This window comes from Alnus glutinosa, chromosome 1 (assembly GCF_958979055.1).
Source record: "Alnus glutinosa chromosome 1, dhAlnGlut1.1, whole genome shotgun sequence".
NCBI classification, from domain to species: domain Eukaryota; kingdom Viridiplantae; phylum Streptophyta; class Magnoliopsida; order Fagales; family Betulaceae; genus Alnus; species Alnus glutinosa.
Window position 1 is genome coordinate 9,605,790 of NC_084886.1, and position 27,905 is coordinate 9,633,694.

At 35.8% G+C, this 27,905-nt stretch overlaps 3 protein-coding genes across 4 annotated transcripts; 1 reads left to right on the forward strand and 2 right to left on the reverse strand.

The window, feature by feature from the left end:
* Positions 1-296: 296 nt before the first annotated feature.
* On the reverse strand, positions 297-13,123 carry LOC133871435 (kinesin-like protein KIN-12B). 2 transcript variants are annotated; one of them, XM_062308893.1, is made up of 17 exons: positions 12,585-13,123; positions 11,736-11,876; positions 11,567-11,650; positions 11,365-11,490; positions 11,212-11,271; positions 11,070-11,123; positions 10,892-10,984; positions 9,799-9,894; positions 8,834-8,979; positions 6,742-6,891; positions 6,523-6,652; positions 6,214-6,430; positions 5,132-6,102; positions 4,950-5,048; positions 4,708-4,860; positions 3,839-4,639; positions 297-784 (listed from the first exon to the last, which is right to left on the reverse strand). In XM_062308893.1, exons 1-17 carry the CDS (start codon positions 12,879-12,881, stop codon positions 473-475), a joined length of 3,930 nt encoding a protein of 1,309 aa, XP_062164877.1. In that variant the 5' UTR covers positions 12,882-13,123; the 3' UTR covers positions 297-472. The 2 variants fall into 2 exon arrangements, with proteins under 2 accessions (XP_062164877.1, XP_062164872.1); XM_062308888.1 differs by having other exon boundaries at positions 5,132-6,430.
* Positions 13,124-16,521: 3,398 nt separating this feature from the next.
* LOC133871454 (probable jasmonic acid carboxyl methyltransferase 2) lies at positions 16,522-19,211 on the reverse strand. The gene is made up of 4 exons (XM_062308905.1): positions 19,052-19,211; positions 18,529-18,933; positions 17,157-17,411; positions 16,522-17,034 (listed from the first exon to the last, which is right to left on the reverse strand). The coding sequence occupies exons 1-4, from the start codon at positions 19,124-19,126 to the stop codon at positions 16,681-16,683; spliced, it is 1,089 nt and encodes a 362-aa protein (XP_062164889.1). The 5' UTR covers positions 19,127-19,211; the 3' UTR covers positions 16,522-16,680.
* Positions 19,212-25,789: 6,578 nt separating this feature from the next.
* On the forward strand, positions 25,790-26,520 carry LOC133858491 (cysteine proteinase inhibitor B). The gene has a single exon (XM_062293965.1). It carries the CDS (start codon positions 25,905-25,907, stop codon positions 26,322-26,324), a length of 420 nt encoding a protein of 139 aa, XP_062149949.1. The 5' UTR covers positions 25,790-25,904; the 3' UTR covers positions 26,325-26,520.
* The last annotated feature ends 1,385 nt before the right edge of the window (positions 26,521-27,905 follow it).

Genomic DNA, 27,905 nt, shown 5'->3' on the forward strand with positions numbered 1-27,905 from the left:
ATCCATACACTACACTCAAACTTGTAAAAGCCCCATGTTGATGCAGACTAACATCTCCCTTTCCTTTCATCAACACCACATTTTGGAATATGAATTGGATGGAAAAATCCATTACGTAATGTGTGTATGTTGGATGCTTGTTACTGAACATATGCATGTGCGTGTCTCATTTGGTAGCCAAGAAGATTGGGGGTGGGGGTGGGGGTGGGGGGGAAGAGGGTAAAAGGACAAAAATTACAAATTCCAAGAAAAGAGGGAATTTTTGTTTTTTTGTTTTTTTATGCTGCAAGCAGGGGTGAATTAAAGAATATGATGATTCATTCAAATCTTATGAACTCAGGAATCTGAATTGACAAACAGAAATAAGAGAACATATATGTTGGTAATCACAATTGCTACAAATCTTACCAACCAGATCATCAACAGTAAAAATATGCTACAAATCTTACACCCTGAACAGTAACTTTCAGTTTTATATGTTGCATCGATCATAACCAGAGAACCATGACGAGGGTTCTGTGAGTTTCGGCAACTCACCATCATCTTTGCCATCATAGAATGACTCAAATTCCTCTCTCCATCTCTGGTCACTTGCATTATGGGCGTCCCCTGCTTCATACTTGGCATTATGAGAATCATCATAAATTGGCTGTATTGCTTCTCTAGGTAAACGAGAAGCAAGGACCTCATTGAGGGTGTTAATCTCCTTTTCGTGTTTTTTCTTCAATTTATCAACCTGTTTGTAGGCCTTCTCAGTTTCTTGCTCTGCCTCCGTAGCTCGCCTCTGCATATTTTAATGAGATTCAGGGTAGTCTATTTATCACAATAAAAACCACATTTCATGCATAAAGACTTTAAATTATGTAACTCTAACTTGGTGAAAGTTGAGACAGAAAGATTCTGCATGGAGAAACACTGAAGCATTTAACTAAGATCATAACTTGGCTCTATATTTTACGAAGTTCACGTCATTCAAATTTGAAGCAATAAGCTGTAACAACTTTTATAAATTCTAGAGCATGAGTCTTAGGAAATTGTGAAGCTTCGACTCTAGAATTATTTAGTGAAAAGTATAAGGTTAATGTGTTACATGTAGAGCTGCACAAAACCAAGAGTTTGGTCCACTTTTGAGTAAAACCTCAGCACCATTAAAAGAAAAAGAAAAATAAAACTGCATGATTTTAAAGTTGTGCCTCAAAACAAATATAAACATGTACCGCAAAACAACTTATGCAAAATGCAGGCAGAAAATGAGAGAGCAGAGCTGGTTAACTAAGAAAATAAGTGTTAACATGAAAGATAGTATAAGGTGTGTATTGGTATGCTATTGGCTAAATTTTTTTTTTTCTTCTTTTTAAATTTTATTTTATGAATAATATTGGCTAAAGTCTACTTGTGTGACACTATGGGAACAGACAATGAAGAGAGAGAGAGAGAGAGAGAGAGAGAACAAACATTATGAGGAGATTATTCGAATGAAATTAATCAAGTGGTTTGGGGGTTAAAAATCCGATTCAGTTTAATCGAGCTCTTTTGGGAAAATAGTTGTGGCAATATGCTACGGAGAATGAGGCTTTATGGGGATTGGTGATAGATACTAAATATGATAATTTAAGGGAAGGTTGGTGCTCTAAGGAGGTAATGGAGCCATTTGGAGTGGCGGTGTGAAGCTTTATAAGGGGGGGAAACGTTTTCAAAACTTGTTAGATATGAGGTGGGTGATGGATCAAAGGTCAGTTTTTGGCATGATGTGTGGTGTGAGGATCAACCATTTAAGATATCTTATCCGGACTTGTTCAATACTGCACGTACTAAGGATACATGGGGGGTGGATGCAGGTCCGACATGGGACTATTCATTGGAATGTAATTTTTACTAGACTCGTACAAGATTGGGAGGTGATGTGGTCTTTTCTTTCTTTGAGATGTTGTATTCTTTCAAAAGGCGCAAGTTTGAAGTGAAGTCTTATTTACCAAGTGTTAACCATTCCTATTGGATCCCCTTTTCATTGGAAAAGTATTTAGAGAGTTAAGGCTCCTTGGACCTTTGAGGGTAGTTTTTTTTGTGTGGATAGCGCATTAGGGAAAATATTGACTTTGGATAACTTGAGAAAGAAGAATGTTGTGGTGATGAAGTGGTTGAATGTGCACAAAGAGATGGGAGTCAATTGATCACCTTCTGATTCATTGTGCATAAAGAGATATAAGGAGCCTACATTTCAATTTATTGGGTGTTGATTCGGTTATGCCTAGAAAGGTGAGAGGGTTATTGGTGAGTTAGGGAAGTCAGGAGGGGCATGGTAACATTTTGGTAAATGAGCAGAATGCTCAGACCTTTAAAGATATAGAGATTTCGATGATTAGAGCTAAAAATGATTATGTTCAACGCTTTATACACTTGTTTCCAGCACATCATAACTTGTTTTTTTTTTTTTTTTTTTTTTTTTTTTTTTTTTTTTTCTAGTTTTTCAGATTTTTTTAACATTTTATCTTTGTCTCCTTATTAGGGGGGTAGAGCTAAAAATGATTATGTTCAACGCTTTATACAATTGGATACCAGAACATTGTAGCTTGCTCTTTTCTAGTTTTTCAGATTTTTTTAACATTTTATCTTTTCCTCCTTATTAGGGGGTTCTCTTGTATACTTCTTCTATTCTAAGGTTGCATCCCTCTAAGGATACATGGGGGGTGGATGCAGGTCCGACATGGGACTATTCATTGGAATGTAATTTTTACTAGACTCGTACAAGATTGGGAGGTGATGTGGTCTTTTCTTTCTTTGAGATGTTGTATTCTTTCAAAAGGCGCAAGTTTGAAGTGAAGTCTTATTTACCAAGTGTTAACCATTCCTATTGGATCCCCTTTTCATTGGAAAAGTATTTAGAGAGTAAGGCTCCTTGGACCTTCAAGGGTAGTTTTTTTTGTGTGGATAGCGCATTAGGGAAAATATTGACTTTGGATAACTTGAGAAAGAAGAATGTTGTGGTGATGAAGTGGTTGAATGTGCACAAAGAGATGGGAATCAATTGATCACCTTCTGATTCATTGTGTATAAAGAGATATAGGGAGCCTACATTTCAATTTATTGGGTGTTGATTCGGTTATGCCTAGAAAGGTGAGAGGGTTATTGGTGAGTTAGGGAAGTCAGGAAGGGCATGGTAACATTTTGGTAAATGAGCAGAATGCTCAGACCTTTAAAGATATAGAGATTTCGATGATTAGAGCTAAAAATGATTATGCTCAACGCTTTATACACTTGTTTCCAGCACATCATAACTTGTTTTTTTTTTTTTTTTTTTTTTTTTCTAGTTTTTCAGATTTTTTTAACATTTTATCTTTCTCTCCTTATTAGGGGGGTAGAGCTAAAAATGATTATGTTCAACGCTTTATACAATTGGATACCAGAACATTGTAGCTTGCTCTTTTCTAGTTTTTCAGATTTTTTTAACATTTTATCTTTTCCTTCTTATTAGGGGGTTCTCTTGTATACTTCTTCTATTCTAAGGTTGCATCCCTCTATGTTTTTTAATGAGATTGAATTGCTTACAAAAAAAATGTATAACTTATCAGTTAAAAAAGAAGAAGATGTGTGGTGTGTAAGAGTGTAGTGGAGGTGAGATGAGGGGTTCAAACCCACCAGGTACGTTTGTAACTTTGAAATTGAAATAAAAAAAAGAAATGTCATGTTTATGGTATGGATATTGCCAAGTTAGATATACGATCATTGCATAAAAAAAGTTATGAAGAAAAACATTTGCATCTAAACATATTTTATTCAACATGAATCTCAGCAATCCAAAGGGATAACGCATCAAAACAAAAAGCCAACATAAACTCACCTGGGCAGCAGCGACAGCCTCTTCTGCTTCTTTCAACCGCACAAGTAATTCTCCTGCAGCCTGCACAGCTTCAGCAGTGTCCCTCAATTGAGCCTGAAGTCCTTTATTCTCATCCCTAAAATATCTCCGCTCTTTTTCTCTTTCTACCCTTAATGCTGAAATTTCTGCAGCAAGGGCATTTATGAACTTCGACTCAGCACCCCTAACTCCTGCTTTTGCAGCTGCTTTCTTGACATCCTCTATTCCTTCCTGGATCCTCCTATGCCTTGCAAGCAATTGAATATGTTTCTCTTCCAAATCTGCATACAGTTCCAGAATGCGCGCATGCCCCTCTATAGCCATCTGCATTGCTTCCTGTAGCTCTTCGGTACATCTCCTCTCAGTTTCTAGTTCTTGCTTCCTCTTTTCGGCTAGTGATCTGCTAGCTTCAAGTTCAATTCTCAATTCTTCACAGAGAGAAATCCATCTGCTTTCTGCCTCAGTCCAACGTATTCTTTCCTGCTCAAGTTTCTCCACAGGACCCTCCTCAGTTGACTCTGGAATTGCACTAAGAGGTGGAGCTGAACTGGGCTCACATGAATAAGTCAATTGCAGTAGTGGATTTTGTTTTCGAGAAGCAGTGGAAGAAGAGTCTATGTAAAATTGTAGCTGGCTTCTTAAATCTTGTATCTCTTCCAACAACACTTCCCTCTCACCCATATCGTAGAAATTCCGATACTGTTCCAGCTCATCTTGAACTCTTTTTAACTCGATTTTTGTCGTTGAAACTTCAGGGTGATTCTCATATTTCTCCTTTAAAATCTGTAGACAACTCAGGTAAGATATATGCACAATATACTGAAAACGGAACTTTGAGAACAAAATTATACCTTATGCTCCTGTGTGAGGGACATTAGCTCTTCCTCCATGAACTCCTCAGTGGGTAAAACACCATCCATAAGGTTCTCCAGGCGAAGAATTTTATCCTCCCTTGTCTGCGCTATTATGGCGTTGCATTCCCTCTCATGCTTGTATTGTTGCACCTGTAAATGATCAATAGAAAAGGTCAGGCCAACACTAAAAGAAAATAATTGCTATAGTTGACTATCCGTAAAACTTGCAAGGGGCATACCAAGCGGTTAAGCTGCACAATCTCAGAAGTTTGCTTGGCACAGAAATCTTCTAGTGCCATTTCTCTCCTGATAGCTCCTGCCAAAACCTTCTCCACTGCCTGTGTGATAAAAAAAGAAAAAGGTCAACAACGCATGAAGAGTCCAAAGCGATATTTGTAAATCCAGCTTTCTCTAAACTTACTTTGGGAACTTGCTTCTTCAATTTGTCAGTAGACTCTGAGCCATCAACAGGCACTAGCTGTAGGTTTGAACTTTCATCAGCCTCTTTGACCTCTAGCTGCATTCTATTCTTGCAACTAGTACACATAAATGCAACTGAATCTTCTTCTGGTATATCACCAGGAAAGGTTTGCACACCGACGTCAACTTTGTCAACCAGCAACATTGGCTTAGATTCTGCAGGTTTGAACGAAAATCTGAACGATGACCGCCTTAGAGCTGAACTTTGGCGATGACTATCAAGAATTTCAAGACCATGGCGGATGCTTGCTGCCAAATGTTCAGTTGGTGAAAGCAAGTTCTTACTTTTTTGAGGGGACAGGGCATTAGAAGAGCTGCTTCTCATGGATTTATTGGAAGAAATATGAGCAGCCTCTGGGCTTAACTTCTTGTCATCCTGAAGATCTTTCTGGGAAGCAGTCAGCATTGATGAAGTCCTCAAGCTTTTCCGGCTGCAGCTGATTCTGGGTGAAACACTTGGAGTTGGAGACTTGAGTACTGGGGATACATCAGTCGAAACTATGCAGAGGCTAGGAGGAGACATACAATTCGCTGAGCCATTTGAAAAATCATTTGGTGCATCTGCACTGCAAATGCCAGCAGAAACTCCATTAAGAGGTTCAGAGGCTGAGCAGGAAGAATTATCCCTTACACTTTTGCTTGGTGATTCTTCATTTAGCAATTTACTAATAGATGAGCTAAGAATAGTTTTCTCCTCAGCGGCCGGCAGAGAGGGATCCCTGTCAAGTGTGTTACTTTCTACATGATTTTCCTCTACAAGGTTATCACAATTCAACACATTAACATTGGACAAATTTGAGGTGTTTCTAACAGGTTCTGCACTATCAACAATCATTATCTCATCCTGCTCAGATGCTCCTTCTTCCATCTTAACATCTGTATCCTCAGAAATTTGTTCCCTAACAGATCCACCTGCAGATGTGTAGCATCGAGACACATTAAAATCTTTAGGTGCCACAAATAACAAGTCTGAAGTTACTGTTTCTCTATTGCATTGATCAATTTTATTGTTAGCTTCACTACCGGCTATTTGCTTATCAACTTGATCACAGAGCCTCTCAACAGCTTCCTCATCAATTTCCATCTCCTCATCACCATCATCGTCAACACTATGTAATGTTATCGAACAATTGAGGTTAGACTTTAATAGACTCAAACTTCTACGGATCCATGCTGCTGAGTGGCCTCCATTTGAATCACTGGGGTTGTTGCAGTTTGCCTTCATTCTATGTAGTTCATCCTGTTGAATTAATCTAGTTAAAGTCATACTTACATGTTTAATTTTGTTTATTGGAGAAACATAAAAGAATTTTATTATGGATAAGAATATACCCTTAGCTCCCGTATCACTTCACGCAAGTGATTCACATCGTCCTGCATTACTTCATTAACAACTGCCTTGTTCTTAATAGCCTTGGCACGCTGTGCAAATCTCAATGTACTAAAAGTTTCACTCTTGCAGCTGCAATATATTGAGGCATGTGAACTTCCATTTCACAAAAGGAGAAGAAACAAGGCTGCTATGAGGAAAGAAGGTTTGAGCAGTATTACCTTTGCAAGGGAGAAATAGCACAAACCATTGCTAATTTTGCATTTCCCCCAAGAGATTCCTGCAGTAAGAATGTCAACCTCGAGTCTCTATAGGGGATATGTCTTTGCTTTCCTGTTTGAGAAACTTCAGCGAGAATGTTTATCAAGTTCCTGCACTCCAATAATTGACACAAATCAGACCAGAACTACAAAATGTTCTCTTCACACAACTCCATCAAGTTGAAAAAAAAATAATAATCAGTCTTGCCGGCAGTCTGCTCAAAGTCAGGAGATGTAAATTTAGACAGAATAAACATGGCAATGTTATTGGTACTTATTAGGAAAGATGCTGGCTTCCACTACCAAAAACAACAGTAGTTATCCTTTTTTCTGTTCTTTTTTTGCCTTTCTAGTTCAGATTGACATAGGCCTTTTTCCTCTATTCAGCTCTAACAATTAACTGCCAGTAATTGTCAAAAGCAACTCCATGACATGCAGTGTACCATGTTAGTAAAAATCCTGCTTGGGCAGTGAGCAACTACTATTGGGCAATTGTTAAAATTGTAAGTTCAGATAATGTCTAATTATTGAAAAGTTGTAAAACCAGCTATATGCGCATATTAACACTAACGTCTTAATTTATCTGTAACAGTCTGCTTAATGTTTCCCTTAATATTTCTAAACCTCTTTCTAAATACCACAAGTGGTTAAGTGCTTTGAAGAAGCAAAAATCATTTTTCATTGAATTTAGTTATATTAAGACTGCAAATTTGCAGGACAGAACTTCCATGCATAAGATTTTTTTTTTTTTATTTTTTTTTTGGTGGTACTTGTAAGAATTCAATAGCTTCAGAACAAAAATCAATAGGTACACGTTTTTTCCTTCATTCATGCTACAGTAAAGATTGTGTCAGTATCCTGTTCCAAAGTGTTAGTTCTATTCTACAACATTTTTGGTCCTGCCATTTGTCTGTTATGTTTGTCCTTTCAATTTATCTACATATTGCACGAATAAGTTGTTACCTTCCTTTCTCACTACTTCAGTTATTATTTCAGATTGATAACAAAATTCAAAGTTATGATCAGTGTACTAGATAAAGCGAAGTGTTACATATTACTCTTACACTAGTTAACATTTCAAAAAGTTAACTAATTTCTAATTTCCAAGAAAATAATGGGCTCATTTGGCAACGCTTTTTAGTAAAACTTTATGCTTTTTAGTAAAAAAGCAAAAAGTATTAACAAACAACTTAAAACACATAACACTCAAAACTATTTTCACCTTTATGTCATGTGACAACCAAAAAGTGAAAAGTACCCTCTTGTTAAACAAATCCAGTATTTTCAAGTACACTTGCTTTCTAAATGTCCTAAGCAAAAACAATAAGATCGGCGTCCAAAACTAATTTTAAATGGCACCTTTGATGTTGTACATTCTTGTACACTTACCACATATGCCAGTCTGTCCTTATCTTCAATCTACTTTATAGATAAGAAAGGTAAGCTAATATTAAAAAAAAAAAAAAAAAAAAAAAACCCTATAACGACAGTTTTCAGTTGCTCTGGAGCTTGATCATTATTATTATATGTCAAATAATATGGAGTAGAATCAACTCTAGAAGATTTTCCCCATCCATTACTCTTTGCTTTTTCTTTATTTCATTACTAATGAAATTGAAATGTTGACAAATTACACTTTCTATATATTTGCACTAGTATTAGGTCCTTTGGATTCTTGTTGTAGGCTGCTTTGGTTGTTCCTGTATATACTTCATGTGTACTTAGAGGCTTACTCTTTGCTTTTTCTTTATTTCATTACTAATGAAATTGAAATGTTGACAAATTACACTTTCTATATATTTGCACTAGTATTAGGTCCTTTGGATTCTTATTGTAGGCTGCTTTGGTTGTTCCTGTATATACTTCATGTGTACTTAGAGGCGCATTACACTTCTTTTATAAAATCTTTATTACTTATAAAAAAAAAGGTATTAGGTCCATTGGTCACTTTTTTCTGCATTTTCTCTGTTCAGTTCGTACATACTAGGTAAACCTTACATAAAATGAACATTGACATGAAATAATAAATGCAAGAAGATATGTTAAACCATACCCAAGCTGTGAGAGTGATCGATTTATATTCCCTGCTTCCTTTAAACGCTCCCCTGCTGCACCAGTTAACTTTTGTCGCTCTGAACCAGCTAGATCAACAAGATTTATTCTGCTTGTTTTGAAGCTGCTTAAACCATCTGCCTTGCTCTAAAAAATTGACGGTTTACTTAAAAAATTTCCAGCAAATATTTTGACACGGGGAAATAATGAAACAGAGATATTTATGATTTCTATTGTTTGTCAAAGCATCCAACTCAAAAGCAAAGTGTAAGGAAGTGGGCCAACCAGTATTGTCAAAGGCGAGCCAGGCGGTTGGGCAAGGCAAGGCATCTCTGAAACCTTGAGGCAAGGCTTCTCTAGTGAGGTGCTCACTTTTAGTGAAGAAATGACCGTAGAGTTCAGGCAAGCGCCTTAAGTTACAGGTGCTTGAGGCAAGCACTTCTTTAAAAGTTCCTATAAAAGTTCCTATATGTTCAAGATGGACCAAATATTTATTTAGGGAAATGTCTTTTAAAACAAAAGAATTATTTTTTTACCAGCATAAGTGACTAGAATCAATATAAGTGGGGCATTTCGTGGGTCCGACCAAGCGAGCAAAAGGCCAAAAGGCAAAACATTTTGGGAAGAAGAAAAGGCAGATCACATGTTTTATAGACTAGCTCTTATCCATTAGGCACAAAGTCACTTGATTATAATGTTCCAAGGCATTAAATACATATAATTTGTGGTCGCCTTTTGCCTTTGACAACATTGGAGCCAACAATACATATCAATCACGCTAACACCTAACGCACCCCCTCACGGGCAGGTCTATATAACAGTCAAGAACCAATGTGGGTCTTGCACTTACCGAGCAGAAGACATAGCCAAGAAGTGTTTCACACAATTTGGAGCAAAGACATCTCAATGAAAAATTGCAATTAATTACCCAATAATCTATAGTTCTCCATCATAAATAGTAATTACCTTGCATCGTGATTCAACAACACAAGTAAAAACAGTATGTGAACGGGAGCTCTCAGCATTTATACTAGTTGCACCGATCCTCCTGTTTGACAATCCCTGCATAAATTATTTGGTGGTAGTAAATATGATGCTTGAAAAACTAATCAGTTCACACTTACAAGTTGATTGTAAAATATAAAACCATCTTACCAAAGTAAAAAGCTGAAAACTAGGAAATCATTTAGAGATTAATCTTTGAGAACAAATGGAACAAAGTATGAAGTGTATGCACTATTAGCTTTAAATCGTTCTTTCAAAAAAAAAATCATTTGTTTTTTCGGTAATCTGACGAATGGCTAGACCTTATGTGCACATCCCCATAAATAAGGAAAGAACCCAGAAACGAGACATGCACTTTACATAGCCTTACCTTATTTTTTAATTTTTATACGATTTGTTAAGAATGACTTAAGGCTTAATGCTCTTGTGCCATACACCACTATTAAAATGCTTGAGGCCCAAGACACTTGAATTTTTTTATCCTTGAATCTCTCAACCTTAAGAAGCAGACATTAATATGTATTCTTTAAGATGATAACCTTTTTTTTTAATATGTATTCTTTTGGCATTCTTTGTCCAGTATCCTATCTATGCCCCCTTATTGCTTTAGTGAGAAGTAAATAGTTCAGATATTTTGATAAGTTTGCTAGACTGGAGAATGCTCTTGAAAACTTATACCTTTTGATTTGAAAAACATTAAACTAAATGATGCCCCTTAGAAAGTAGAATTTCTTAAGCTGGACCAACAATGCGAGGCACTCCAAAATATTATGCTTCCGATCATAATACTGCAGTAACTTTTTGCTGTATTTCAACTTCTTAATTGGGAAAGGAACTCCAATTACCTTATTCAAATCTCGCACTAACAAAAAGAAATTATTTAATTTCATGTGTATGATCCAATGACTATCAACAGAAGGTTAAGAACAGGTCTCTAAATGCATTGCTCAAAATTTCTCGTTCTGTGTCTAGTCATTCATAGCAAGGTCACAAACACCGTAGCACAATATGTATTGATGCTATACCTATAGTAGAAATACAACAAGGAGCTAACCTTTAATAAGAGCTGAGTCACATCCTTCATTGTACAAACAGACTCCTCTGTGAGATTTTCAACATAGACGCCAGATTTGACATCTTCTCTTATCTAGAAATATGCAACAAAGGACCTAAGAAGACTGGGTTTATAGCATAATAAAATTAAAGATGAAATAATTATAAATTCCTGTTACCTGGAGATTTCTTTGATTCGGATCCAACAAATCTGTGATTTGCTCGTTGTAAATCTGCAATAAATTTAAAAATCAAGTGGCATAACCTTACAAGCACAAGTATGTCAAGTATAACAGAAGTAGAAGTTTATAATTGCTCAACCTCAAGACAAGAACAGTAACACTGATATTCAAGTTGCTTGTCAGCATGCTTAATTTGCTCCTGTTAGGGAAACACAAAAGCACAAATTAGGACCATAGTTCTATAACATGATATTACCTCCAATGACTTCCATAAAGTACAGAATTAGCTCACCTCATTTATACGAGCAAAGAGTCGCTCAAAAACACGGGGGGTCAACCCTTGTTGATCACCGGACAAGTTTCCTTCCAACGAGACATTGGCCGGACCCCAAATAGTATAAGTCTTTCCGCTTCCCGTCTAAGAAAATCAATTTTCAGATTTATATGTAAGATAATAAAAAAGTCAGAAAAGAACAATGCAAACTGGAAGATACCTGTCCATATGCAAATACAGAACTATTGAATCCAGCCAAACAATTTTCAACAAGGGGTGCTCCTACAAGCTGGAAGATATCTTGCTGCAAGTAAAATAATATTTAGCACTCGACACCAGTAACCATTTGTTCATAAACCTAAAAACAATCATGTTGATATGGATCATGCCTGTGTGGCCTCAATGTCAGCGACTGAGTCAAATGTGAAGGTTTGTCCATTAATGGATAGCGAATCACTGGAAATTTTCTGAACTATCACATCACCTTCATCATCCGTCTCCTTGTGTGGCGGCCGCATTCGGACTATTACCTGAAAATTTGTGACAAGATCCTCAAGCAATCAGTAAAAATTTTTATGCTAATTCAGCTACTGAGAAAATGTAGTAAATAAAGATATCAAAATCTACAGTCTCAAACCTCAATAGCTTGGGTGTGCTAAAACAAAAACCACTGCGGAGTTAATTCCAGTAAACCATTTAATGGAACTAAGCACAAATGGTTTAGCATTCAAAAACCAAATCAACTTAAGCGACATGACTGTATGAGTTTGTTGAGGTGTCTTTATCATTTCTTCGGTAACAGAATAACAGAAAACATAAGATATGAGATTCAGACTATTTTACCATTTTGCCAACAGCCAAACCAAGATCATAAAACACAATTATCCAAGATTTCGTCTCTTCTGTTTTCCTTTCCTCCGCTTTCCAAGTAACCAAACATAAATTTAGTTTACTATAGGTAACGTGAGACTCAATTTCGGGAAAACAGAACTTTCTAAACATGATATGCGACGTTCATGTCCATTTCTCAGAAACAAAACAAATCAATCAGAAGCCGGAAGCACCAATAAGAGGTTACAAAGAAATCGAAAACATAGAAATCTTAATCCAGTTCAGATTAATAGGATGGTTTCACATTTTCTCAGTAACCAAACACACAAGACTCTGATTTTCTCGGTAGGCAAAAAGATAGAAAATCGAAATGAAACCAAAACCCTAGGGTTTACGAGAACAGATACCTTGACGCCGGAATCCGAACCTCCAGGTACGGAATTTTCAGGCACGGTCTCCATTATTAGCTTCCGCTTGAGAGGATTCGAAGACGGCGGCCTCGGTGGCAGCGGACTCTTCAACTTGGCCGGAGATTGCTTCGAATCGCAAGGCATATTGGGATCTGTCGGTGGCGCGTTCTCCTTCGCCGATTTCGGCTTCCTAGACGGCCTCGGCTTGGACAAGCTAGGGCTCAGCGACGAGGGTGGATCCGTCGAATGCGTCTCCCTCAAGATCGCGTTCCTTGGTTGCATGAAGTGCTTCATTGTGAGCACAAATCACAGAGACTTCTGGAGAGAGAGAGTGGAAATGACAAGGATTAATATTTGGGAGGACAAGGAGGCGAAAGAGAAGGATGGGGAAGAGAGAGAGAGACAGAGATGTAGCCGTTGGAGGAGGGCAGGGAATTTGAATTAGGGGAATTGTGAAAAGCACGTGTGTAGGGTCCTTCTTATTGCTGTTGTTATAGCCTTAAGGGAGGGAGAGAGAGAACGAAAACTTTTTTGAATATTTGTGTTGGATCTGGATCGGAGCGCTGTGAAGGGGGTTGGGACAAACCCGATGCTTAGACATGGGACCCGGCCTAACTAGTGCGGAAATGCTTATACGAAAAGAAATGGTACATGGACATTTTTAGGTGTATATTCTCTAATGTAGTAGTTGAATTAACGTTGAATTTCTTATGGATTAGTATTATATTTTGGATTCAATGATAATTTTTATCGACATGTAAAGGAGTATGTAATTTGAGGTGCATATAGCATTTCTCTTTACTAAATTTGATCTAAATTCAAGCGAATTTTTTTTTTGCTACAAGTAATGTTATATGCCATACCACTATCTCATAATTATCTTACAATCTACTTTTAGATCAGTCATTGTTAAAAGAAAATAAAAGAAAAATAATAATAGATTGACAATATCACATTAACATAGTGGGATAGTAGTATGGTATATAGCATTACTCTTTAGCTATTAGTAATTCTTAGAAAATTATTCTTCTTTTTTTATTTTTTTCATTTTAGACCTCAATTTTTAATCTGACCAATTTAATATGCGAGTTTAAAGAGATATTAAATTTAAGAATTCTGGACTCCCCTAAAACGCTCTCAGGGGACTCCCAGCCCACACCTCACCGCCGTTTAGATGCTGCTGTTGTGTTGTTGTTGTTGTGATTTTTTTTCCATCTTTTGTATTTCTTGGCAGTTAAATTTCTGTGTTTTTGTTGTATTTTTTTTGTTATGTAGGATTTTCTGTTGTATATTCTGTTGTGATCTCTGTAATGGTTACCCAATTGGTGTTTGGATCCTTCGGATTCTGCATCCACCATTTACTACCTTCACTGGTGGCTCAGGTTCTTGGCATCTGTGTCAAAGCTCAATAGGCCCGCATCTTCGGAAGCATTACCTCCGCGTACTTTCATTCATAGTTTTTAATGTTTTTTTATGTTTTGGGTTGCCTAGCCCTAGTTAATGGAATTTCTTCTTCACGTAACTATAAAAAATAATAATAATAATTTAAGAATTCTTACCATTTTTTACTCAAATAATATAAAAAAAAATACTATTATACATTTCTTAATTAAAATTATATATATAAAACTTGAACTGGAGTGGCTTGCGGGCACCGCCAATAAAGGAAATAGTGGCTCGTAGCTAGGGTTGTAGTCAAGCCAAGCCGAATCGAGTATTGAGTTTTTCATTTGTTTTCCTGAATTATTTGCATCAATCCACCTTGCTAAAAATTTCACCAATTTGTACAAAAGGTGATTCCTTGCATTAATAAAAGAAGTACAAAACAAGTTATAACAATGCCTACTTTAATAAAAGAAAATATGCACAAAAACACTAGTATCATAAGTTTTCTTAAAATTGTATATATTCTTGCATATTGCATCTCATTCTACTGCGTGCGTGCCACCGAATCACATGCAACCTTAATTAATTAACAATCAACCATGCTTGCCAAAGAGGTAATTAAGTGTAGCACATGCAGCTTGCACAATCACAAGCTGGTCCACTGCCAAGCCCCAAGGCAAATTAAGGGCAAGAGACTTGCATGTACTAGTGTTGCTAAAGAGGTAAGTCCGGCCCATTGGTCTTTGTGAGTGGATACTAACTGTTCTTAGAACTGAAAGAATAATCATTTTGCACATATGTAGACTTGCATCTAGCAAAAGGTTTAAGAAAGCTGCTACAACTATCAAAATGAAGAATAATCATTTTGATACTCAGCCACCACCTTCACAGCCTGGTGCACATACTAGAAGTGTGAGCATCTACAGTTTTTGTGGGTCCATTTCTTACCAAATTAATTTATAACATGAAATTAGTGATCATATCATACCATCACTTAGCATTTGTTAATATTGATCATCATTTTGCAAGCTAAAATCACATTAGTAAAACATGCAGTTTAATCTATAATACCGTTGTAAAAATCTAGGGTTTAATACATGTGAATCAAGAGTTTCATGCACAGTTTGAAATACATAAAGCTTAGCATTTGGCATCTTTGTTGTTGATTACTTACCTCAAGCGATAAATTTCCAAACATAAGCTTATTGCAAATATTCTAGCTCTTTACTCTATATTACACTCTAATATTATCCAAGGTTCTAAGTTAAAACCCTAATTTACACATTCTACCCCCAAAACTGTCCAAGCCTTCCCGAAAATCGTTGGGCCGGTCTCCACCATTAATTAGGACGATATTCGACACAATTCTTTTTTTTTTTGCCCTATAATGCATATTTTCTAATTTTCGCCCAACAAGCTCCTACCTTCCCATTTTTCCTTGACTCTAACGTGTCTATAAATTATGAACCCTTTTATATATATATATATAAAAGGTCACAACTTTAAAGCAAAACCTCAAAGATCCCAACTTTATTCATTTTCTCACACTTCCCGCTTGCTAAACACCCTAGGGATGTTCTTGATATGTCAAAAGTAAAGGATCATGTACTGACATAGGCTCAAAATGAAGTCTAGTCCCCCTAAAGTCTCAAGCTTTCATGCAATTAATTAAGGTCTATGTTCTTCTACCAAAATGATCTAACTTTCTCGAATTATCAATAAAAGCCAAACAAACACTTATACTAACACAAAAATAAGGCCCCAACATAGATGGTAACGAGCAAAATGGTTTAAGTTAGGGTTCTTTAAGGTTTTATACAAACTCTCGTGTTTTTCTAAGTTTTGGACGTATTATAGTTGTATGCAGATTGTGACTGTTTGAATGATTGTCCAAACCATTAGGACTTTCCTAAAATCTTGTTACTTACTTCATATAGCGTTGTTCAAACATTCTGACGTGGCATCGTTGTGACGATTTAGGGATTGTTCGGATAATATTAGTAAATTTTAAAATTCGAAGTATTTTGAAAAAACCAAAAAAAAAATTCTATGCTCTAATCATTAAAAATTATTTACCGACGCGCGGATCCTCCTCTCCTTCGTCTTTGCTGGCTATCTACCGGTGGTAGCACCGCCCCATTAAGTAGCTGCATAAATTTTTGGGAAACATTTGTCTAAACTGAGCTATGAAACTTTGGGAGTATCATACGATCAATTTGGAAGTGAACGGTAGTTGAAGGAGTAAGTGTAATTAACCCAAAATTCAACTAAGATTATAAATATATTGCCTTTTAATTTGTCTCGATGCAACCAATATTAGAAAGATTAAATTCTAATTGAAACCAATAGTGTTTTGGCGAGAAGATTTATTTTCCTAGTAAACTTCAACCAAATAGAACGTTTGTTCTGTGAATTAAGTTGGTTCCCATCATGTACATGTATGATCATGTGGTTTGGACTTGAAGGAAAACTTCAAATAGATATCTAATCCTTTATCCTTATTGATTTATATATGCACAAAACAAAAATTGTGAATATTTTGTCTCATAATAGCAAATTAAGCAAAGTGATCGATTGACGCATATTAATTATTACATAACTTTTGAAAAGTTTTAATTACTGAAAAAATTACAAGTTTAATTAATTATTTTTATTCAAGGGCAAGCTGGATCTACGTAGCCATATATATATATATAGCCTTAAAGATCTACTTCTTTGTCATGGAAAGGACTATATAAAAGTCTGCTGTCTTTTCTATGCACAGATGCTCGGCCACATGCTGTGCAAACCTTGCAAATAAGCTGTCCATTGCCGTTCCAGCTCCAAAATGAGTAGCCAGCATGGGCTCTGTTCCAGCTCTGATCCATTTTGCTACATTTTGCCCGCTCACACAATATTGGTCGTCCTCACTGGTGTCGCTATTATCCCAATCCACCTCAAATGTTTCAAGCTTCTCAATATTAAAGGACCCCTCATTGTCAATAATTTCCCTTACTTCACCCTTGAAGGGTCTATAGAGAGGTAAATTGAAGGAATCCACGTCACCCTCTTTAACAATCCCCTAAAATACAAATTAATAGTAATAACAAAACATTAATTATTTTAACGCCAAAGTAGACATATATATATTTCTCTCTAATTCATATTAATTAACATGCAATTTGAACCAAAAAAAAAAAAAACCTGGGCCACCAAATCAAGGAGCGATTTGGATAGCAGCTCCGCCATTTTACAACAATCATTGGTTGTAGGATCCAAGGCGCTCCTCCCAAGAAACGTAAGAAGCATATGCCCCCCGGGCATAATTTCCACAGCGCGTGAGCGTAGAAATTTGGAGAAATCTCTACGAAATTGCTCTTTGTACGCTTTAAATACACTGGGAGGGCTCGACTTTGCTATGAACACGTTCGCCTTGTTGTTGGAAAGCCCGTTAGGAACCTATCAATATTCTTAGCAGTACTGTTAATTAGCATATATGTTGCAGACATTGCTCAGTGAAAGGGTAAAATAAATTACAAGCTAAGCAGTTGGTTGATCAAGACAAAAGGGACTTGGGAGAAAAAAAGAACACGTATACAATCCATAGAGAATGAAAATTTGGTTAAGTCTCGCTACTGGAAAGAAGAGGGAAGAAGAGTTACACATCAAAGAGCAAAATCTGTTTATCAATTATAATATGTTCCCATTAAAGTGCAATAGAACACTTAAATTGATACCCTTAATTTGACTGACTTTAGGTCGAACCCATTATTGAATTAAAAATTAATAAAAACTCTTAAAATTTGAATTAAATATTAATAACCTAAATCAAACTAATAATCTAGAGTAATGCTAGAGACCGACCTTTTATCGTCCCAAAGTTGATATAACTTTTAAAATTATCATTATCATTACTTAAATAGATGTGTTTGGTGTCTTTTTTTGTCCACTTTCGCAAATTCTCAATTAAATCTGTGAAATTTACATGTGGTCTCACAAATTCAATGGTGGATATTCATATTTTTTGTATAGAGATTAACAAAAGATGTGCAACAAAATGAAACCAAACATTTTTCTAATCTAAATAAAACTAAAAGATCCAATTATTTATTTTTTGTCTCACATCACAACACTTTCTGAATTTTGTTTCCCTTTCTCTTAAAACAGTTTTTTTTTTTTTTTTTTTTTTTTTTTTTTTTTTTAACTATTTTCTGAAAACACAACCAAACAAAATTTTCTCAAAAAATTACAACAATGACACAATTATGCAAATATATGAGAAATGTTAGAGTTCTTTCTAGTATTCTTATGGGGTCCTTCTATGCTAACATGACACCCTATTTTTAATAAAAAAAAATATACAACTTGATTTTTCTTTCATGTTTTTATTAAAAAAAAAATGGTGTCATTTCAGCATAGAAGAACCTCAGAAAGACACTAAAAAGAGCTCTAACATTTCTCCAAATATATATATAACGTGATAGCCAATTAATCTCCTGCTTCACTTAAATATATATATATATATTCTCGTTATATATAATGAACGAAATAGGCCCATGATCGAAAAATAACGTACCTGAGAGAGCCAATGAAGACTGTTGGAAGAATGTACAAAATGTAGACTTTGGCTGGGGAAAAGCCTTCCATAGAAAGAACCTGCAAGTCCTGAAACAAAACAAGGCCCGAAGTCTCCCTTCTCTTCCTTCAGCTTCTTATAAAACGCAGGTAAAGACTTGAAAACAGTGTTGAAGTCATTCCCTGGAAGGTCGTTTAGGAAAACTTGGAGCTCCGGTGATTTGTTATTGGTCTGTTGATATATCCCATGGACGGTGTCTACAATTTCAGAGATCACCAAGAAGGTGTTGGGTCCTGAAGAGCAACCTAAGTCCGCCACCTGAATACATGTCGGAAAGGTGGTCATGCTAACCGCATTCTTTACAGCGTCTTCCATGATTGCCCGAACTTTCGTTATCGCTTGTCTCTGAGAAGTGAACAATTAATATTGAAACAAAAATTAGGCCAAGTACGTAATGAATGAACAAAAACAAAAAAGGCAATCAATGAAATTTGAAGAGAGAGAGAGATAGAGAGAGGCAGACTTGATGGATTGAGTTATTGGCATAGCTAGTTTCTCCCTCTCCTGCATTCATGTTTAATACGTTTTCAACATCCATGGCTTCCCACTAATTACTGCCGCCTATATGGCCTGTGTACTTCTCCTATATATAATTAGCTAGGACTTCGTACCTTTTTCTCTTCTTTTTTTTTTTTCCATTTTTTTTTTTTCACGTAAATCTTTCAGGCATTAAGAAGAATCATAACATAATATTTTGAATAAAAACGTACAAGACAATCCTCCATCTTGACTTACTTTAAACCATGATCGAAACACTACAAAAAAAAACTCCAATATTCGCGGGCGTGTATATATACAATACTTATTTTTACAACACACCACTAATTAGTAGGTGTCAAGTTATACCAAACTACTATTTAAATTTAATGGCGTTTAGATTTTGTCATGTCAGTACATATATAGTGGTATGTCATCTTGACAGACAACTAATGTAGTGGCATGTCATCTAGACACGCCGCTAAATAGTAGCGTTTTATATGGACACGTCATTGAATAGTGGCGTGTCTTTTTATTCACTGAAAATTCAGTGATGTGTCTAGATGACATGCCATCATTTAGTGGCATGCCTATGTAGTCACATCATTAATTGTTTATAGAACACTCTGCATACGTAATTCTAAACATTTGGTAAAATAGTAGCATGTTATAACTAGGGATAGGAAGCGGAACCTAAGGGAGTTTGCTCTAAATAATCTTTAATTATGTGTTCAGTGTACAAATTATTTGACGCGACCTAGATTTTATATTGAAATTCTAGCTGGAATATCGCTAGCTTACTCAATACTCGACCAACCAATCTTGGCTTATTCAACACGTACAGAAAACGTTGCCTCCTCAGTCCTGGCCTTCCCCGTACATATACCTTTTCTAATCTTATTCAACACATAAAATTATTTCTTTATTCCAATCTTATTGATATTCGTTACTTTCTTTCTTTTTTGGAATTAAATAATTTTTTTTATTTAATTCAGTGTACAAATTATTTGACGCGACCTAGATTTTATATTGAAATTCTAGCTGGAATATTGCTAGCTTACTCAATACTCGACCAACCAATTTTAGCTTATTCAACACGTACAGAAAACGTTGCCTCCTCTGTCCTGGCCTTCCCCGTACATATACCTTTTCTAATCTTATTCAACACATAAAATTATTTCTTTATTCCAATCTTATTAATATTCGTTACTTTCTTTCTTTTTTGGCATTAATTAGAGAAATTTTTTTATTTAAGTCGAGAACTGGCCCAGCTAAATGACAAAGTGACAGCTGCTGACAAATACCTTGCAACCAAAGTACTAAACTGTGGTAAGTCGACCAGCAAGTTTGAAAATGGGACATGGCTTAGGTGCTGTAATTAATTCAAACCCTTACATTAATTATAGCATAACTGCCGTAAAAAATTTACATTAATTATATCATAGGTGCCGTAAAAAAATTTACAAAAAATAGCCCACGTAGACTTTTTTAGTCCTTTATTCACATACTTATTCACATAATGCATCAAATACACCCGCTCTTAGCCAAATACACCCGCTCTTAGCCTCTTCAACGAAGCTTCTCAGTTTGTAACGTAGCGCTACAAAAAATTTGGTTTTTAGTCACGTGCAGTTAATTACGTGGTTACGTGTAGTGAATTTAATTGTTGCTATTGTACATTTAGCAACGTGGCCTATTATATATGTGACTATTTAGCCACGTGACTTTTAGCCTTGTGCCACCATTAAGTGGCTAAATGTATTTTTATTTTTATTTTAAAAAAGGAAAATTATATATTTTTAGCCACCTATTCCTAACCCACGTCGCCAAAATCAATATTTTTTTTTCCTTCCAAATATTGTTTATGATATACGTATACGTACGTATATCTCATTGGATCTGTAGAAAGGGCCGGTGTATCCGGCGAGATACGCGCCGGGTCTTCGTCCAACTCGTCGTCAACGACGTCGTCGAGATCCGGCGATAATACCCATGCCACCGATCGACGAAAATACCCACTCCAAAAATACCCATTTGGCCGAGAATGAGCAAAAAACACCAAAAGACACCAACTACTCCAGCGACTAACAAAAAGAACAACAAAAAAAAGTAACAAAAAGACCAAAAATCACCATCAAAAGGACCCATAAACCACCGGCCTCTTCTTCATCACTGACGACGAAAACGAGCTTCTCCGGGTGTTGGCGATCGAGTCGTGCATCCGGGTGGGGGAGAGTCATCATTTGTTGAGAAAAAAATACAAACAAAGTGAGAATTTTTTTGTGATGAAAAATGGGGAGAGATGAGAAAGCTGGAAAAAAGAAGAAAATGGGGAGAGACAAGTGAGTTGAAAAAAATAAGAAAATGAGGAGAGACGAAAGATAGAGAGATTTCTAAAAATTAAGAAGATCTGTCGCCTTTTTAAGGCGACAGATCCGGCTTTTAAAAAGAAACGAAAATAAAAAATAAAAAATTGAAATCAAAGACAAACGAGAGGCGCGGGACCCTTCCCTCCAAAACATGCAAATGACGACGTGGTTTATTTGCCACGTGGCCAATTGGCCAGCGACATGATCATAAAGTACTCAATTTAAAAAATGACCTAAATGCCCTTAACTTAAAAATAAAAAAAAAAAATTAAAATAAAAAAAAAATTAAAAAAAAAAAAAAAAAGAAGAAGAAGAAGAAGAAGGAAAAGGGTACTGCCGGAGGGGGTGGCCTGCGAGCCACCCCCAGAGGTGGGTCCGGCCACCCCACAACCTGGGGGCCGCGCGGCCACCCCAGTTTTTCTCTAGGGTGGCCACGCGACCACCCTAGGTTTTTTTGGGGTGGTCTGCGAGCCACCCCCAGAGGTGGATCAGCCACCCCAGAGAAACACTGGGGTGGCAGTCACCCCCTTTTCTTTCTTTCTTTTTTGTTTTTTTTTTTTAAATATATTAGTTTTAATATTTTTTATTAATAAATTTAAACCAAGTTAATAAACCAGTTTTTATTATTATTTTTTTTATTAATTGAGGGTATTTTTGTCTTTTAATCAAAATTAACATCCAAAATCGGCATATTCCGTCCATGTTAACAGGTCCGACTGACAGAAGGGGGTAAAATGTGTAAAATTGGTAGTTTGATGCTCTTTTTTGGTCGAATTGGTAGTTCATGGGGGCATCGCGCATTTTTTGATAGTTCATGGGGGAAAAGGTAATTACCCCAAACTAATAAATTGTTTTTGTTGGCATAATATAACAATGATCGAAGCAACAAAAATATGATATTGCAAACTATGCAAAAACATGAACAACATAATGCAGTTTTACCAAGCCTAATGGCTTTATGACACTCTATGATGAACTAGTTTACTATATCCTATACCTTCCGCAGCATCAGATCGAATTGGAGAAATTGTTGAGGTTGTTTGGTAAGTAATTGTGTAATGGAATATTTATTTGAATAGTAGTAAGAAGAGATTAATGTGATATAAATTTTGAGAATGTTTTATAGAAAAGTGAAAAAAATTTGTTTTGCAGTTAGTTTTTTTATTTGAATAGTAATAAAAAATTATTGATGTGATATAAAAAGTATAAAAAAGTTAAGATGTTTTTTATTTGATATTTTTGGGAGAAGTTAAATGGGAATTGAAAATTTGCCCTTTGATTACCAAACAACTTCGTTATTAGGAAGCTACATAGCTAGATAGCATGGTCTTTACACTGAATAGAGCTTCTAGTTTAAGAGCATCATTAGTGAGCTCTCCAAATTTTAGCTAAAAAATCTACTTTTGTTATTTTTAACTACTACTTTAATAAACTTCCTACATCAAACTCTCTAAATATTTCTCTATTTCAACTAGATATTAATTTTTTTTTATTGGTTTTAAATATTCAATAGCTCGTAAAATTTGTGAGCCAAATTTAGAGTGAAATTCTGACAAGAGCCAAAATAGAAAAATTATAGAGAATTTGTTGAAGTGGATTTTTTTTAGTTTTTCACCAAATTTTGGTGAAAATTTTGAAATGAAAAACTCACTAGGGATGCTCTAACAACTAGATTTGTCATTTTAAGAATATGCCTATGCATACCACGTGTACCATCAAATTTCATAGTGAGAAGTCCAATCATTAACATTCTTGCAAGAGAACTTTTAAAGGTTAGAAGTACATTATTTTTTTTTACAGTTTTCAAGACTTCTTTATTATTGTTAGTTTCAGGAAGGAAGCGTTAATATTATTTGTTATGCTCATTCGCACAAACATAATGTTCAATATGTTCGATCTCTCTTAAGATTATATAAAACCCCTTTTTTTTGTACTACTTGAATCAATAATAGCAGTAAGTTTCTCGATTCAAAATGCCAAATCAAAATTTAGAAACTTAAGTTCATACCAATCTAAAAAATTCGTTTTGTTAAGTATCAAAACAAATTAAGTATGAGAATGTAGTGAAACAGAAACTGATACAACGTAACAATTAAACAAATGCTCACTACATTAATGCTCTGAGTTGTCAAATATAAGTATTAGTCCCTTACCATGGGAGAATCACGTGCTTTTTAAATTAGCATATGAGAAGCACATGGTTTCATAATAAAGATAACAAATTAAAATAACGCCTTTACAAAAGCTATTAGATCAACAATTAATAAATACTGTTAATAATTAGCCATAACCATCAGCATATTATACATAATATATGCAATATGCATGCTAATTCAGTGTTAAACATATAATAATAACATGAGAACGATTAGATAAAATAGTTTAATTCTCAATCTCTTTTATATGAAAAGGAAATCCAAAAAAAAAAACTTGGTGAAGCTAATGACACATAAGAATATGACTTTAGATGCAGGCTGCATAATGCATTCAACAGAGACTCGGAAACAAATTGGCTCACACCATAAAAAGCATCCACGTTAAATGCTCTTAATTAGCATAATTTATGATTGCGTGTAAATACTCAAGCATGCATGCACATTAATTGTATGCTCAAAAGGCTAATTTGAATTAACTAAAGTCCGATTTGTTTACCGGTTTTAAAATCGTGCGTTTTTAAACGCATTCATTACTTGTGATTTGAAAATGCATACTTTTTACATTTTCAAACCATTTTTTTTTTTTTTTCAAATGCACTCCCAAACAATATATTTCAATTGGCTAGTTTGCAAGCATGCATGTAAAAGTGACCTATTTTTTTTTTAAAAAAAAAAAAAGAAAAGAAAAGAAAAAACCAAAAACCAAAAACAAAAACAAAAACAAAACTCATGCTTGCATAATACAACCAAATTCAAACAGATTTAAGTGACTACAGGCAAAGCTGTCATTCAAGATAATTAATTGTAGAGGTCACATACAAACTCTTTTAGATCATATAACTACGTCGCGTGTATGCATGTCATACAAGCGCAAACACTCTTGAATCATATCCAAATAGATTTAAGTTTGTGGTGAGAAAAAGAAAAGGAAAAGATTTGACTTTAAGTAGTCTTTAACATGCATGCATATGTTACGAGGTCCTTTAGCTAGGTTTCCTCAAATCAAAGTAATTATTATCAAAAGAATCAAGAGAAAACCGATAATCCACACACAGAAAACTTGCAGTTCGATCGGCTGAATATACGTTTAAATTTATACCTTTACCACTATAAATTGTGCACAGCTTATTATATTCCAAACAAGGGGAGAAATTAATCTGAAGGTATATGCATAGTGCATACTTATACAGGCTTTGATACATGTAATTTAAATTGATCTACATTAATTCATTAAATACCAAGACTAAAACTATCATGATTTTCATAAAATAATAATACAGAAAATAAGTATACATATATAAAAAAATAATAAATAAATAAATAAAAAGTCCCAAAATCCATAATTATAAACCTAAAAAAATTGACCATACATATCCAAAAGCAGTTTCTCTTATTTCATAACCCTTAATCTCACATTACTAACAAAAATGATAAATTTTTTTTGTAAATTTATAGGATAAAGAGAGAAAAACCGATTTCTTTCTTTAATTATAACTTTAAGTAAATAAATAAATAAAGGTCCATGGAATTCATTCTTTTGGAGGAACAAAATTAAATAAAAGCTCGACTTTTTCTCCCCACTTAATTATGCTGGGATGGGAAGAGCCGAAGAGGAGTGGAGGAGCTCTCCAGAAATAATTCCACTGCGCGCACTACGAATAACGGGATAAGCTTCCTTAACTCATGCGTATCTAAAAGTTTTTTTTTTTTTTTTTTTTTTAATTATTCTTTTTACAAATGAGTCGAAAGATAATTTTTTTTTTTTTTGTTACGTGAGAGAATATGTAAAAGGCGATTGACAAGTCGTCGCGCGTGGACAGAGAGCCCCATTTCCTTTCAGAAAGAAAGTGGTGGTAACTTGGCAGCTAGCTTGCCAACATGCAGTCATGCATGAATGTGGCACATCTGCCCTGCGTGTCCGTTCCTCCCATTCACAAATGCTTGAAGACAAAACCCAATCAATCACTCTTGCAACAGACACAGGCAGCATACCAAAACCCGAGGCGATAAGGATCCGGAAAGGCCAGCTGGGACACAGACTGAGAAGGAAAACAACCCAAAACAAGAGAGAATCCCGTCAGAGCTTCTCTCGTCGTTTTCCGCCATCTTTCAAATACGCGGCACGCCGTTTGCGTTGCTAGCTCTTTGTTTTGCGTGTCCAAACGACTCCTCCTCTCATTTATATAACCCAAGTACCCCCCAACATTTTCATACTCATCCACAACAAACACGCGAAAAAACGCATACCAATTAAAAAACCAAACAAAAACTAAATAAAGAATAAAAGGGTTGGTTACCTGATCGAAGAGCCGAGATGGCGATGATAAGGTCACCGGCAGGGAAATTGGCGACGGTCACCCTCTTCTCCCTCGTCTTTCTATCGGCGTACGGTTATGACGGAATGGTGGGAGGGAGGACGGAGGTAAAAGACGTGAAGACGAACGAGGAGGTGCAGAAGCTGGGGAGGTTCTCGGTGCATGAGTACAACCGGAGCCTGAGGCACCGTGGCAACGGCGACGGTGGCCGAGAGCTGACGTTTGTGGAGGTGGTGGAGGCGCAGAGTCAGGTGGTGTCGGGGATCAAGTACTACCTGAAGATCTCGGCCACGCAGAGTGGGGTGACGAAGATCTTCGAGTCTGTGGTGGTGGTGAAGCCCTGGGTCCACTCCAAAGAGCTGCTCAACTTTGGGCCTTCCACGCCCGCTGCACCAAAAATTGTTCCTATTAGGTTCTAATGTTTGGGTTGGCCGGAATGGTGAATGGTCTGTGATCACTTGGTGGTGCAGTACTCTTATTCTGATTTTTTCTTCGTTTTTTTTTTCTTGGTGGTGTACGTGGTGTTAGCGTGTGTAATTTATGTTTGCACATGTAATCAGTAGTATTAATAAATGCATAATAAAGTGGTTAGTATTAAAGTTTGTTAGACGAAAATTAATATTTAGTTGAAATAGAGAAAGATTTGGAGAGTTTGATCGATGTAGGAAGTCTTTTTAAAAGTGATAGATAAAATTAAAAATTAAAGTAAATTCTTGAGCTAAAATTTAAAGAATGAAAATGAGAGAGAGAGAGAGAGAGAGAGAGAGATGCATACTATATTTGGGAGGAAGAGGCGAAAGAAACTAGGAGATTGAGAAAGCATGGATCGCTGGTGAGGTTGGGACTTGGGACACAGATTGATGAAGTGTATTGTAATTAAGAACTGTTATTTTAAATGGACGGCGTAGATTTAAAAACTTGTGAATGGGCAATTTCTTTGAGATCAACGGGGATCTCAATCCCCCAAATACAGTGTGCAATCTGCATCTCTCTCTCTCTCTCATTCTCATTCTTCTCCTTCTCCTTTTCTTCATCTTATGCAATTGATTCGGACCGCAAGTTTGCAACAATCAAAAACTCTTTTCACTCTAAAAGGTTTTCTTCTTCATTTTCTTCAATCCACATAGGAAGGTTTCTCTCTTTCTTTTTTTCCTCAATGGTTTCCTTTCGATCTAAATTTTGGTTTATGGATTAACATTTTTTAGATTCTCTCCCATTCTCTGAAATTTTGAAGGCCCTCCCAGTGTTATTCTTTTCAACCTCATTGTCTTCTTCTTGTTCGTCTTTGTCAAAATTCCCTCTTCGTCTCCGAATTCATTTCTTTTATCTTTTTTTTTTTTCAAAAGTTTAATGGGTTTGCTTGCTATAAACTCTGTTTGGGTCTCTTTTTGCCATTGTGTTTGATGACCGAACTGTGCCACTCCTTTTCAAATGGTATGATAAAAAAGCAACATTTATGGCTTTTCCAGGTTCTAGTAGCTGGTTTGATTAAACATGTTGATTGTAGTTGTGCAAAACTTATAATGACCCAAGCTTCAAGTCAATCTATTTGTAGCAATTGCCGTTCATATCTTGACGAATCGCTTTCAGGGGTTAAGAGAAACTGAGCAGACCCGGTCAGCGAAAAAGGAGAATCGGTACGTAGTTCTGTAACAAGAAAAATGGTCGGCTAAAAAATCAGATCAAAAGGAAACCAAAGAGAGAAAAGCTTGCTTACCTCTGTGATTGATTATGGCGTTGCTCTTTCTGTAAACGAAGGGATACTGCTTTGGTGTAAACTCTCTTAAGCTTCAAAGAAAGTTATACTTTTTGAAAGGGAGAAAATGGAGAGAGAGGGAGGGACAACGAGAGATAGAGAGATAAAAGAGAAACTGAGTGATTTTTGTCCGAAACCAAGAGGCTGGGTTCAATTTTTGAAATCCAATACTTTTTACATGTGGCATATTCCATGCCGTTCTTGTAACGAACGGCCTGAATTATTAAAATTGGGATCCAGCAAT

What these genes read in the sequence shown, in the direction of transcription:
- LOC133871454 (XM_062308905.1), bottom strand. Translation starts at nt 19,126, where the DNA reads ATGGATGTTGAAAACGTATTAAACATGAATGCAGGAGAGGGAGAAACT. An exon ending in CCAATAACTCAATCCATCAA is followed by an intron (nt 18,934 to 19,051) that starts GTCTGCCTCTCT and finishes TTCACTTCTCAG; the next exon opens with AGACAAGCGATAACGAAAGT. An exon ending in GTCTTCATTGGCTCTCTCAG is followed by an intron (nt 17,412 to 18,528) that starts GTACGTTATTTT and finishes GAATATTGATAG; the next exon opens with GTTCCTAACGGGCTTTCCAA.
- LOC133858491 (XM_062293965.1), top strand. Translation starts at nt 25,905, where the DNA reads ATGGCGATGATAAGGTCACCGGCAGGGAAATTGGCGACGGTCACCCTC.
- LOC133871435 (XM_062308888.1), bottom strand. Translation starts at nt 12,881, where the DNA reads ATGAAGCACTTCATGCAACCAAGGAACGCGATCTTGAGGGAGACGCAT. An exon ending in CTGACATTGAGGCCACACAG is followed by an intron (nt 11,651 to 11,735) that starts GCATGATCCATA and finishes TTTTACTTGCAG; the next exon opens with CAAGATATCTTCCAGCTTGT. An exon ending in CTGTATTTGCATATGGACAG is followed by an intron (nt 11,491 to 11,566) that starts GTATCTTCCAGT and finishes TGATTTTCTTAG; the next exon opens with ACGGGAAGCGGAAAGACTTA.